Source organism: Danio rerio, chromosome 3, assembly GCF_052040795.2.
Source record: "Danio rerio strain M-AB ecotype USA chromosome 3, GRCz13ab, whole genome shotgun sequence".
Taxonomy (NCBI): domain Eukaryota; kingdom Metazoa; phylum Chordata; class Actinopteri; order Cypriniformes; family Danionidae; genus Danio; species Danio rerio.
Genome location: NC_141023.1, coordinates 21,244,330 through 21,258,615, shown reverse-complemented (window position 1 = coordinate 21,258,615; position 14,286 = coordinate 21,244,330). Strand labels below are relative to the sequence as shown.

Sequence of the window (14,286 nt, the reverse complement as noted above, 5' to 3'; positions counted from 1 at the left end):
AAATGAATGAATCTGTTGTAAATATTAGTTTAGGTATGAGTAAAAAGTAGCCCTTTTAAAAGTATTCAAGAGTAGTGAGTATTTCACTGTGAAAAGTTGATGCGTTAACATGCAGTTTGTGAAGGGATGTGTAAACGTAAGATCCTTTACTGCATTCAGTTATCTTCCTTTATCCAGTGCTTACTTTCTATCAGTGTTTGCTCGTTCGGTCCTTCTTCCTTCATTCGTTTGTTAGTTCTTTTCCTTCATTTATTTGTTCCTACCTACATTACTCCCTTCATTGGTTCCCCCATTCGATTGTTTACTCACTCTTTTGTTCCTTCCTTTATTAGGTCCTTTGTTCAGACATTTATTCTTTTGTTAATTCCTTCATATCTCAATTTGATTGCTCAGACCTTCCTTGAATCCTTCCTTCATTCATTTGGTCCTTCCTTCTCTTAGTTGGTCCTTACTTCCATTCCTTGTTTGGCCCTTTCTTCATTTATAGCTTCCATTCATCATTTGTTCCATTTAGTGATGGTTTAAAGCTGTTTGGTGATTTCAGTCATCATACAGTCGACATCCTTAATTTTCTTATCAGTGACATCCAGTCTATAAACAGTCATTGCGTGTATTTATAAGATTTTCAACATCTTGGACATTTTAATGCTTCCAAATGGCTTGCTGCATTTATAAAGTCTTGAGGTTGTTCCGTATGATGCGATTTACTTTCTATGTTTAATTTGATTGGTCAGGAATAGTAGGACTGATTTTTTCTACTTTAGCTAATCACCATTGACGAGAGAAATAAAGTAGTGACTGCATGCTGAAGGAAAATAGTGGCGTACTACCAATAAAGCACTAAATTGTACTCAAGAGAAAATCAAAGTACACATTTTTAAAACTACTTAGCAAATTAGAATTCCTTAGAAAAAAATACTCGATTACAGTTATTTGAGTATTTGTAAATTGTTACTTCACACCACTGTTATACCACCGCTGGATAGTCATGGAACTTCAGTACATTACTTAATATTATTTGAGCATATGCTCTAAATTTAACCTGAACTTGAATCTTAAATCAGATTAGCTTTAAAGGGACAACAAAATAAACCTGAAAGTCAAAACCTCAATTCACTTTAAACCAATTTTCTGCTACACTGTTGTTGCAAAGTCATCTTGTATCTTTTTTTTCCATTCGGTTCAATTTTAGGTCAGCTCCAAATTTTCTGGTTTGCTTAAATAGGTCTTAATGTGACCCTTAGAGATTTGATATTGTTTTTCTTGTAGCTCAGATGTCTAAATCAAATACCACCAGCACGTTGAGATGTTGTTTTAAAGAATAATCACAATAGTTATTGACTAAATATTGCAGCTAGTATTTAACCAAGATCCAGTTCAACTAGTACTTGTGGTTCATTAGTCCATTAAATAAAAAACAAATAATTAAGTGCTTGATTATATGAAGTAAATCCAGATAGAACACTTGGTGCCTTGTTATACAGAGCAGGAATATTGAAATAATATGTTTAATATACCATGTAAAATACTATGGTATTTAATTCTATATAAATAAATAAACATATATAAGATAAGTACACTTCCTTGGTCAGTTAAACATTGTTTGAGAAAAAATAATTTATTGTAGGGCTAATCATCTTCATCACAAATACTGAAAATAAATCCTGTCAGTTATTTATAATCTTAAATATAATTGATAAGATTGATTTATATTCATTTGGAGACGTGAAGATCACAGTATGTTAGATTAGACCAGAGAAAACACAATCTCTGAAAACACTTTTATAAATAAATAAGAAAAAAATAGCAGCCCCGAAGGTAATTTCTGGAATGGACTGTATATTCTGCACCACCGCTCACCTGTCAGCAGAGTTTAACCCTGCTCCTCCGTCATTCACAGAGCAAGAGGTGCTGGGTAAAAATGCAGGAGGCATCAAAGTATAAAAGGAGAGCAAAGCTGCAATGGGTGGCACCGCTGACACAGCTCGGGTCAAGATAACAGTGACAAGCCAGCTTTTGTCATGCTGTTTCTTGACTAAAGGCTAGACTGAGAGTACCTTCCTGTCCCGTGTGACACAAAAGCCTTCTTACATGTGCCCTCAGGGCTCTGAGGCTGAAGGGAATTCAGAGAGGCAATATGACAGTACAAACTGTAGCATTTCTCTGATATAATGCCTCGGAATAAACTATAAAATCGCAAGCTGAAAAAATCCAGGCTGTTTGCATAATCATTAATCCACAAGGAAAGGTCTATAAAAAGTACTTTCCTTGCGAAAGTGGTGCATGTATTTTTTCCTTTGAAATCTCAATGCCTTTGATTATGTGGGTCTAACTAAACTGAATAATGCTTTATTATTTCAGACAATCAGGGCTTTCATTTAAAACAAAAACAAATCAAGTTGCTGATAGCAATGAATGACTGTTTGTTTTTGCATGACTCTAACTAGAATAGAATGTGTCCTGTTAAATTTCACCAAACATGCCCTCTAGCAAAAACAAATGTATTAAAAATAAAAATGACAAAATACTGCTTTGTTAAAGCCTATTTGAACAAATCTGGATTTCCTTGAATAAGTCATGTAACATTTCTGATTTTAATCCCATAGAAATTAAAGGTAATTGTGTTTTCTGTCAAACAGCCCTGGTTGAAATCATGGGGCAGTTACAACTCTTTAAAAATATCCTTTCTGGATAGTAGGGCCTATTGTCTTTGAATCTTCTGTATTATTATTTCACAAAGCTTCTTCGTATTCATTTTGACCTTTGTCAAAAACCGTGAGTTGAATTTGTTGTGTTTCTGAATGTGTAACTTGTGCACTATTTCACCTTTGTAACTTTGCTTTCTCTTTCATTAAACAAATCAACCTTTTTACACTCAAATAACCTCAAAAGTAAATTATCTGTATGAAATAAAACACTAATTAATTCACAATAAAAAAAAAGAAATAATAATTTCACAGCCTATTTATGACTAACTAATTAACAAGCTCACCACATCATAAAACAATACAGGTTTCTTATGGGGATTGATGGGATTAAGAACCATTCACTGAAAAGCACCAAACATATTTATTCTGTAGCATCACTCTGGGAATTGTTTGGCCAAACAGCAGGATCATCATTTATTAGCATTGCCCGTGTGCTGTTTGTGTCAGTTTTGAGTTGGTTGTGGGCTCCATTCACTGGCATATTGTCATTTTCTGAGGCTGGGAGAGAGGTAAAACCCAAAGGCCCTTTCAAACTCATGCCTGACTCTAGTGAGAGAGGAGCTGCAGCAGAGCTGACATTGTTGGCTGCTAGCAGTGAAATGGCAGTGCTTGGCTGTGTAAAATAAAAAAAGAGACTTTGGGGAATTGGCCACATTCTTTCTCATTTGTTCTTTATTCTGGGGTAGCTAGGTTTCATTATTAATTTAGTCCTGACAATAACTTTGACTTAGTTTCCCTTAAGATTACTCCTCTGCTAATGTTGTAGCTTACTTTAACCTGTTCAGCCAAGAGTCAGCTGGCCATGTACAGTATCATTTATATAGGCTTTTGGATATTTATTGGGGACCCATGATTCCCTGTAGCCAAATGTGACTATTTACATTTAAGATACCACTTTTCCACCAGTGCTAGTTTGAAGCCAGTGCTATTTCCAGTTGGTTTGACATGTTCACAGACAGCTGCTTATTGCCTGTTGCGATCAGATTTTTCCTCTGATGAAGTTCTGGCAGTGTCAGAAGATTTCAGATTTTTCCTGCAGTGTGACAACAGCTGAGAAACACGTCAATTCATGAACCAATGGAAGCGCAGAATCTGATGACGCAACCCATGCGACAATTTAATTGACCGTGGGTAAATGTCAAAACTGTTTGTTTCTTCCTGGTTTTATTATTGAGGCATGCTGTGTGCAAAAAATGCCGCTACAGATTTATGTTTGCATTTTTGTTTGCTGTGAGGAATCATTTTAGAACGCTGGATAGAAGTGTTACGGGTGGATGCCGTCAAACTCCGGGGGAGTTTTCTTCCGTGTTTGGTGCCTCTTGATTGTCATTTAGTCCGACATTTTGACAGCTGAGATCTTAGTGTTACATGGGAGCCATGTTCGTTCAGTCTGATATGTTACAATCGTTCAGGATTATGAGAAAACAAAAATGAAATAAAAATTTGCAGTCTGAGCCGGCCTCTAAAAAAAATCCGTCCTTCGATTCCTGTCCAATTAAATCGCACATAGAAAATAAAATCGCATTCAAAATGTCCAAAAAGATGTCCAAAATCTTTACGTGCAATGACCTAGAGACTGTTTCGACTGCGTGTCACTGATGAGAAAATGAAGGATGTCGACGGTATGATGACTGAAATCACCAAACAGTCTTAAACAATCACTAAATGGAATGAATGAAGAATGGAAGGAAGGGCCAAAAGATGGAAGGATTCAATAAAGAACTGAACAACCAAGGAACTAAGGAAGGAAGGAACGAATGAATGAATGAACAAAGGACCTAATGAACGAACGAATGAAGGCAGGAACAAAAAAAGGAATGAATGAAGGAACCACAGAAAGAACGAGCAACCAAAAGAAGGATGGAAGGAACGAACATCGACGATCACTAAATGCACTACAGAATGTTACATTTACACATCCATGACCAAACTGCATGTAAATGCTTTTCACAGTGTAATACCAAAGACTATAGAATACACAAGACATGTCACTCATATTTTTTGGAATGGGGAAAAGTTTAATAGTCAATATGGGGAATGAAACCCCCCCAACTGGAACAGGAGCCAATCATAAGTAACTACATGGTGAAAAAAGCCTGCCTTCTAGTACAGGAGCCAATCATTGATCATTTTAGACTGACAATACTCCAGGGGAGGTGCTTGGACCAGACGTGAGTTTCTGCAAATTTTGTGTGATTTGGGTGTTTAGAAATTAAACTAAAGAGACAGTTGTTGTTTAATTTAGTTGCTGATTCCTAATATGTAATGTAATCGTAGCTTGGCAAGCAGTTTTAGAGAATGTGAGGTTTGCCTATTCAGACAGAATGCCCGAGTATACTGTCTGAGAGGCGGTTCAAAGATGGCCGCCAACTGAAATGACTTGCCTTAAAGGGACTTTGGTTATACTCACTACTCTAGAGTTATTTTGAAAATGCAACTTTTTATTCATACTAATCAAAATGTTTACAACAGATACGTTTACTCTATTTGCACCGCCTTTTTGGGCAAGTAATGGTACTTTTACTTGAGTATTCAGTACTCTTTCCACCACTGGATGGTAATAGTAATTCAGTTTAACTTAAAACAGCTTAGACGTACAGTAGTCTATGCACAAAGCAATTTAATAACTAATTTATATGAGCATTTTACCAGCCACCTATGTTTTTTACTGGACCTATGTAGGAACCTGAGAAAAGAAAAAATCAGATGGCACTTAGGGTTTTTTGCATCTGAACTGTCAAAATATTTCATATTATAATTTATGTAATTTATTATTACATGATGTCATCATAAGTTTAAATTGGTAAACACCATTCATCATTCATCAACACAGTTTATTTAATTCAATATCATACAGTCATAATTGATAGGCTCCATCCACTTATTTCCATTCATTCATAAACATATTTTTATTTCATTTAAGATTTTGCAATACATTCAATTTAATTGATCTATCAATTATATTTAACAATAAGATGATCAAAAATACTTTTTTGTTATTATATATTTATGAAGGGTGTCCAAGAAACACTTCCAAGTCCTGAAACCCTTATTGTGCAAAATGCAGCCTGCTGAAAGATTAATGAGTCAATTTAATACTTCTGTCCTTCTGTCCTTGTGGCAAGACACACAATGGCTGGAGACTCTGAGTGTAAAAACACTCAGCATTTACCCTGAACATCTGCTCAGCGTGTATTTCATTAAACCGTTTCCCTGCTAGAAGACCTGCTTTAGCTCTCTGTCCTCCAACCCAACCTCAGAAACATCATCCAAACAGACAGAGGGGAATCAGTAGGAGGCCTTGTTATGAAAAGCAGCATCTAATAAAGCGTCAGCTGACTCCTAGCGTGATTCTGATTGAAAATCCAAGGAAAACTGCCAGGATATCTTCCCCGGATTAATCAAGGCAGATTAAGTCTGCTGTAATCCAGTCTAAATAATCCTAAACAGCACGAATATTTGATCTGCTCGCTCGCATCAATCCGTGACCCCTAACACCAAGAGTGTGTGTGTAAATCCTGGAGTGTGTGGCATCCAGTTTTCAAATTGATCCAGGCTAATTAAAGTCAAGGCTAATAAGTCTCTTTGTTTGACTGATCAGGATGTAATGGCAGCCAGATCAATAAAGCCCCCCAGTCATTGTCCATAAACCAATGGTTCCCAACCTGAGGGTCATGACTCCCACTAGGGGTCACAAAAGATTTATGAGGGATCACCAAACTCATTCTAGCTTGTGTGTTACAGGTAGGGATGAAACATATACCAATTTGATGTTAAACCACATTACCAGAGTTAAATATTTTAATATTATTTATAATAAAAAATAATGAAAAGTGTTAATTACAGCTATTAAAAAGAAAACTCAAGGTAAATACTGTTCTTAAACAAAGTTAGCAACATTATTATAAAACAATATTTTGAATATTAATATAGGGATACTGTAAATGATTATAAAAACGTTGCCCTAAATCTTGATACTTTAGAACAGGAATAATCAGAGATGTAAGGAAGTGCACGTGCCCTTGACTTGCAAGTAAAGCATCTTCATTTCTACAACATCAGTCTAAAATCCCATTGGTGTGGAACGCTCTGCTGACCTGTGGCATATCGATTTCTCAGGTGCCTTGTCAAGCGAGAGATAACCTGCACAGGCTGTCCTTGGACCCCAGAAACCCGAGACTAAGAAGGGCTCTTAGCCTGCGACCAGCAAGCATATATAATTCTCTGTTCTCCATCATTCAGCGGGTCACCTGATGTATAGTTTCTGTCAGCGGGTGGAAAAATCAATTGATGTACTGATGAGATGTGACAAGAAGACAGCCTTTATTTGTATTTGGGGCAGAGCCCGCGTCCCTCTCTGTTAAACTGATTTAAAGTTGATCCCAGCAAAGAACGTCAGACATGTTGACAGAGTGATCCAGAACAGGGATCATTTGTGGGGTTATCTGGATATTGGGGATTATTATTTTCACATGCAACAACGGTCAGATTTAAAATTGAAATATACACTATTCAGAACTCTCAACACATCAAAGTTACTATAAACAAAAATAGTATTGTGTTGGATACAAATACTATCATATATACTTACATTTTTATTCATACAATTCTAATTAAATAATATACTTTATTTACATTATGTTTTTTATTATTGCATATTTATTCACATAAATGTCTTGCTACAGTTTCAAAGGGATCCTTGACCTTTCCAGGGAATATGTTTACATGGATTTTAATATGATTAAGACAAAACTCTGATTAAGATTCGACCATGTAAACAGCCATTTTTGATGAATTTTATTTGATTAGGGTCATAATCAAACTAAATCCAGAAATCAAAAACAGAAATCGGATTAAGACATGGAGTATGGCGCTTTTAGTTCATTCTTGAGGTGTAGTAGAGACATGTAAATGCTGCAATCAAACTATTATCATCGTGTAGGATTTTTGACGCATTTTGCAACAGGATATTCTATACACACACGGCTGTTCGACACTATTCTCTGCACCTACTGATGGACCACAAAAAGCTGCATGCGAAATTCAGTTTTATTTTCCCATAAGGCGTGCGGTATTAAATTCCATTAAAACAACACTCTTCAAGTAGTTCCTCGCATCTAATATCTCGTTTGTCACATGGACATGAATGATATGTTCCTGAATGAAAGTGATATTGCCAAACTGCAGTTAAAGTCGACAAAATAAAAATGAAACACCCGAAATTACACAAAACTCTGGCGGAAATGTGGATAGCGTGGTGACGCAATGACATTAATCAAATTATGTATGTAAAACAGGATAATGAAAGGAACATTCGAAAAGCAACTCATGTAAACACAATCATAGTATTGCCTTATTCAGATTAAGGCAAATAATTTGATTACTGATGTCCACGTAAATGTAGTCACTGTCTCAACTGTACTCAAACCTGCCAAGATGCCATCATCTGTAACAAAAAGTTAAACTGCAACAGATTTCAATGTGATTTTAACTTAAACACTTCTCATCACATTTTTTACGACCAAAGCTGCACATTTATTTTAAAGCTAAATTTAGCATTTACAACATGGCAACACTTGTCTCTATACAACTCAATTGTCCTAATTAATTAGTAGAAAAAACTGCAAGCAAGAATATGGAAAGTTCAAACCAAAGTGTGACATGTTAGTTGTTCCAATGCACTGCCTCATCCCCATCAAAACACTGCTTTGTTTGATGAGTCTATATGATTATCCAGCCAATGACACATGGGGAAGTGTTTGTGGAGCCTGTCTGAAACAGCCTTTTTGTTTTGCAATTCCATAAGTGGTACAGAAATTACACCCTTCACCTTTAAATAAATAATGATTCCATTAGGTTTCCTGAACAATAAAGCCATAGCCCACCTCTTTGGAATTAAACCAAGAAAACAAATCCATTACAAAACTGTTAAACCTCACTTACTTTTTCATCCACTTGCTTTACAAAACAGCGGTTCTGCTTTACAAAAGAACCGGTTACATTGGTTCTGCATGCTTCTCCACGAGTAAAAATATGTCTAGTAAATCCAGAGAAATTAAAAATGCTCAAACTGCAGTGGTCATCAACCACCAGGCCGTGGATCAACTGGTACCGGGCTGCACAAGAAATCATGAATTATTTCTGTTTTATTTATTATCCAAGTCTGAACAACTTTTATTTTGAAAAGTCTTTTAATTTAAAAATTGACCGTATTCTCTTGGTTACATCTTGGTCACTTGGGGGCCCAAATTTAACCAACAAGTAGCAAAATGAGTCTTTGGAAAGTTTCTTTGCTAAGGGGAAAAGGCCCAGTGAAGGACCCACAAACTGCCAAGGAAACCCATTTATCAACAAATCAGGTGAATCCACCATGGCTGTGCAAGAAGATCAACCGATGGAGATCGGCCTTTTGGGGTTGTTTGCATATAGCATCTTTTAGTGTTCGCATAAGTTTGTTTTTCCCAATGGAGGTGTGCACACGACCGGCGAGATGCGCTCGCACATTCCAGATGCACTGTTGAAAAAAATCCCGCGAGCTCACCGCGAGTCATGTGACAAGAACTGACTGATCAGCTTCAGCTTGTATGGAATATACACACTTCAGTAAGACTAATTATTCCACTTGAACACAGAACGCCCAAACACTGCAGTGCTTTGTAATTTTCTCCATAAATAAAACTTCAGAGTTACAGCAATGTTTTGTCAGCTTGTCATCCTCAAAAAAGTTGATGGTTGCCTAGCAAGCTGAAGATTATGACGCATATTTCCATGGTCATTTGCTAAGTTACAGACAATTTAAGACAAATGTTGCTCTTTGCATAACAATATTTGAGAATTTTCATAATTATATGTTTTCCTGCTTTGAGTCACAGCCAGGCAGAAAGAGGACACATATATGTGAGATCATGTGTATAGTGTGTCCATGTTAATGAAATGGGCATATCTAATAGCTCATAGTAACATGTGTTAGCTACCTTTTCACAAATTACTTGAAGCATATTGGTCAGTTGGTTGATCTCCATCAGCTCCTCGTGCTCAACATCAGATATATAAATAAAGGCTCCAGCAACTATCACTGAGTATCACTGTGATCAAACCTGATTGAAGCTACCTGTGCATAACACATATTGCAAATATTCCAACATATTGTTTTATCGCACATATTCCAACCAATCAGAATCAAGATTTTCACTCACAACTTAAAGACATCAACAACAACAATAACAAAAATAAAAGGGAAAAAAAACAACATATTATGAGCAAGCTTGGCTACTCTGGCCTTGGTATCTCACATCACAAATTCATTAGCATAGGAAGTGATAATTGTTTCTGGTAAGTCAGTATCTGAAATGTTTACACATCCCATTTTTGTATCAAAACGGTTTACTTAGAACTGAGGTGGTACTAATAAAACAGATACTATGCATGGTACACATTAGAAAACCCCCAAACGTGAATCACACTTATCCATACTACAGTAAGCAGAAGAAAAATATCATAATACAGGTAATGGCGCTAAAAAGCTGTCACGCACCTGAGTCTCATGAAGAGGATGAATGCGACCAGCAGGGCTCCCAGAGAGATGCAGTGGCCCAGGTAGTTGATGATGACTGCTATGTGGTAATGCAGCTTGCTCTTCTTCTGGAAGATCACAAAGGGACAGAAACACACACAGAAACACATTAGGAAGATGAGAGACTGATGTCCTGCAGATATCTGACATCTAAATCCCAACATGGAATAACTCCTAAAAGCTTTTTGGGGCATTACAGGGACAGAAACCAATGCGTACTCTATGTGGAACAAAAATGATTCTGGCAGCCTTCAGTCTGAAAAGAGAATAAGACATTCAGTTAGCTGTTAACCATAGCTTAAGTCCAGCTATTAATTTCAGATGCTTAATTTATGTAATTAATTATACATCATTAATGGTTATAATAAAAACAAGAATTCCTTAGTTATTTAATGAAACATTTTTTTTTTATTTCAAATAATTAAAAGACATTCAGACTCAATAATTATGTTCTTCAATGTTTTATTTCTGTCTTTTTTATTCATGTAATGCCTTCTTGCCATTAATAAAACTGTTTTTATACCCTCTAAATCCATCAGACTTCTTTTTTGTAATCGAGCATTATTAGTTAAAAAATCCCAAAAGATACAATCAGAAATTATTTTATTATCATTAATTAAATCTTAACAATCTGTTGTAATTTTTGATATTTGGGATTTAGATTTAATGTAAGTAGAACAATGTAAACATTGCAAACATTGTAAGCTTGTTAGATTCAAATAATGTTGTGTAAAAACATTGTGAAACATCAATATCTGTGCAATTGTTATGATCACCAGCGATCTAGCGGCTGCAGATTGCTGTTAAACACACAGTTCACTAAAGAACTACAAGTCTGCCAATATATGGACTATAAGTTCTAGTCATGGACCACTCATATGCACCTGTTCCTTATTCTGTTGATTTCACACACTCACGGCTGGGAGCTGCTCATGATCTGATTATATGGACTGCATACACAGCACACACGCACACCTCTTTGCTGAGTCTTGTTTATCTGTCAAGTTAACACTACGACACATTTTCCTTGCCTTGTCCTGCCATGTTTGTTTGTTCACGTTGCCTGTATTGACCATTTGCCTGTTATTCAACCACAACTCTGGTATCCCTGTATACAACCATTAGCTCCTAATTGTGATCATTGCCTGTCTGACCATTCTCTTTATAATAAATCCTGCATTTTGGATCCACACTCTATTGCCATCAAGTTCCTCGTGACAGCAATATAAAAAGCTTATCAGATGTAATATGAAGTAATATAAATAATATACACTTTTATAGATTATATTTATATATTTAAAAAAAATAGCTAACATTAGCAAATAAAACATAAAGTAGGCCTACTGGGTACCATACTCAAGGTCTTGGTCTCTTTTTCATCTCTTGTTTATCTTCAACGCATAAATGTGGGATAAAAGAACGGCAATTTCGTCTTTTGTGAAATGGAGTTGCCGTTTAATGTATAGTAAATTGGACTTATTCAAAGTAGAGTCGCTGCACTAACAAGTTATGACAAGTTATGAATTTATGTTACACTTCCAACTGTACAGTGTGTTTTCTTTTACTTTGAGTTTTAAGGTAAGGGGTGTTTTATTTGCCCTTCACTGACAGTCAGACAGGCTCCAATTCATCGAACTCGGAATCATTAAAATCAGAATTAGAATAAAACAGCCTCCTCATAAAAGCTGGTGTATTACATTAAAAACATGATTCGATTTGCGCCTTCTGATTGATTTTTGGCATATAGCGGCTTTTGCTGTCAAAGGCAAGTAGCGTTTAGAGGCTTTTGCAAACTAACTGTTATTTCTGAATGTGCTGACGCTGGGATTTAAATAATTTGAAGCAAAAATGTTTGTTGAACATGTACTACATGCCTAAACCATTCTCTTAAAGCCATTAGCTAATTTTTGCCGGAAATGGCAGTTAGCGACTTTTGCATCTGAACTCTTCATATAGACACTAAAATAAAATACATTAATTAATTGTACTATAGTTTCAATTATATAATTAATAAAAATATTCATAGTAAATAAAAAATGTTTTCAGGTTTCTTTTTTTTATTTTTATTGTTTTTATTGAAATTGTGGACAACTTTATGCACCCTTCACTGGTGCATAAACCCTCATTGGTTCAAAATGAATTTTTTTTAAATTCTATTTATCTATGCGTGTGTGCAACTATACATTCATATATGTATAATATACAATAATTATTTTTAATCAGAATCATCCTTAGGAAAAATGTTAAAATATTGTATATTGTAAATATGCTAGATATAATATTATAATATTATATATGTAAATATTGTAAAATATGTATTATTATTTAAACAACTCACATAAAAGTAGTTTATTACTTTGTTTCATATTTCATAACTGCATCTGATTTGGTTATATTAAGAAATTACAATCCCATCAGTCCATCATCACATTCCCGATTAAATTGCCTACCTTTTAAAATCCTTTAATCTTTCAATTTTCTGCGTTATTACACTTATCTGTTGCTCACTGATTAGATTTTATGTGGCTCATGGGCATTCATGATAAAATAAGCATTAAAACTGCATAACTCAGAATCCCACAGCAGCCAATATGCAGACTGACCCTCATCCTGATCACATGCTAAAAAAAAGTCATCCGTAATCATTATCCTCGCACAAGAGGATCATATTCCACCACTCTGACTTAACAGCATCCTACCAAAAACTGTTTCTAACTGTTATGAACATTTTGCTCAGTGATGAGTAAGGCAGATGTTCATGGTTTCCACTATCATGATGATTGCCAATCTGACATCGTTTCTTTAATTAAGCCATTAGTTTTGGCTCAGTATTACAGCACAGCTACTCAGATACAGCTGAAGTTCATATGTGTCTATATGCCTAATCAGTAATCAGTGTCATGAAATTTAAAACAGCGTCATTGATATTTTTTATGACCTCAACTACAGTACAACAGAATGTTTGATTAAAATGTCATTAAATATTAATGGTGCAGTTATAATAAAATGACAGTGTATAGACTCTTTTACTGATAAGAGTTGATGACAAACTCATTTTTTTCCACTTAAAAAAGTGACGAAAAATATTCATGACACATTTATAATGACCTCATGACAATCATGTTTATGACAGATTTATGACAAGTTATATTGTCTTAGTAACGTCAAGTTGTTATGACAGACAAAGCCATGTTTTGAAGTACTTGTTTATCTTAAACGATGTCATCTCTGCATATAAAATGATAACTGAGCTAATGATATTTAATGGCAGTTGTCACAAGCATGCATAAAATTCAGTAAGTTAAGGAACAACATACTTGTTTTGCTTATATAGTTAGAGCACAGATTGTTGACATAATCTATGCTTCAAATGCAGCATTGAACTGACCCTTACTTGAGGAGCAGTCCAGCAAACATACAACACATCACTTAGAGGACATTCTATGGCCATTTCCATGATGACAAAAGGCCCAATCCCAATTCTATTTTTTTTACCCCTACAGTACCCTTTTCCCTTCCCCTTGGCCCTTAAAACCAAGTGTGAAGGGGAAGGACTTCAAAATTTACCCCAAAGGATTGGGACAGCACTACAGCACCTAACACACCATCATATGTCATTATACTGTAGGTCACTTTCACTTTGTTTTTTCACTTTCATTTTTATACTACTGTACAAAAGTTATTTACACTTAAATGCACAGTTTTTTGGATACTCGAGCTGGGTATTTTACATTGGTTCATTTTCATATTTTTCATATGACACATGTACAAGTTATAGCTCAAATAAAGGCTCTTGACGGTGCTCATACGGTTCTAGCATTCTTTTTACTGAATTATATTCATATATCAAACAGTTGTCAAGTGAATTGCTGTGTTTCCATGGTGCAGAAGTGAAAACAATACATTTATGATCAATAACCAGCCCCAGATAGCACAGAAAGCTGTCATCTCTTACCTTATGCTGTGTGCTTCAGGGCCATTCTCCTCTGTTTTTGAGGTGATGTG

The 14,286-nt window shown here is 35.4% G+C and overlaps 1 protein-coding gene across 2 annotated transcripts in view; it reads right to left on the bottom strand.

Annotated features, from left to right (window-relative positions):
• crhr1 (corticotropin releasing hormone receptor 1) overlaps positions 1-14,286 on the bottom strand; it is a 225,810-nt gene that overhangs the window by 74,154 nt on the left and 137,370 nt on the right. For both annotated transcript variants that reach the window (XR_015480667.1, XM_087244227.1), the window contains exon 6: positions 10,243-10,349. Coding sequence is in view for 1 of the 2 variants with exons in the window: in XM_087244227.1 (XP_087100353.1) it covers positions 10,243-10,349 (107 nt within the window). In the remaining variant the exon portion in view is untranslated. The remainder of the gene's footprint in view (positions 1-10,242; positions 10,350-14,286) is intronic.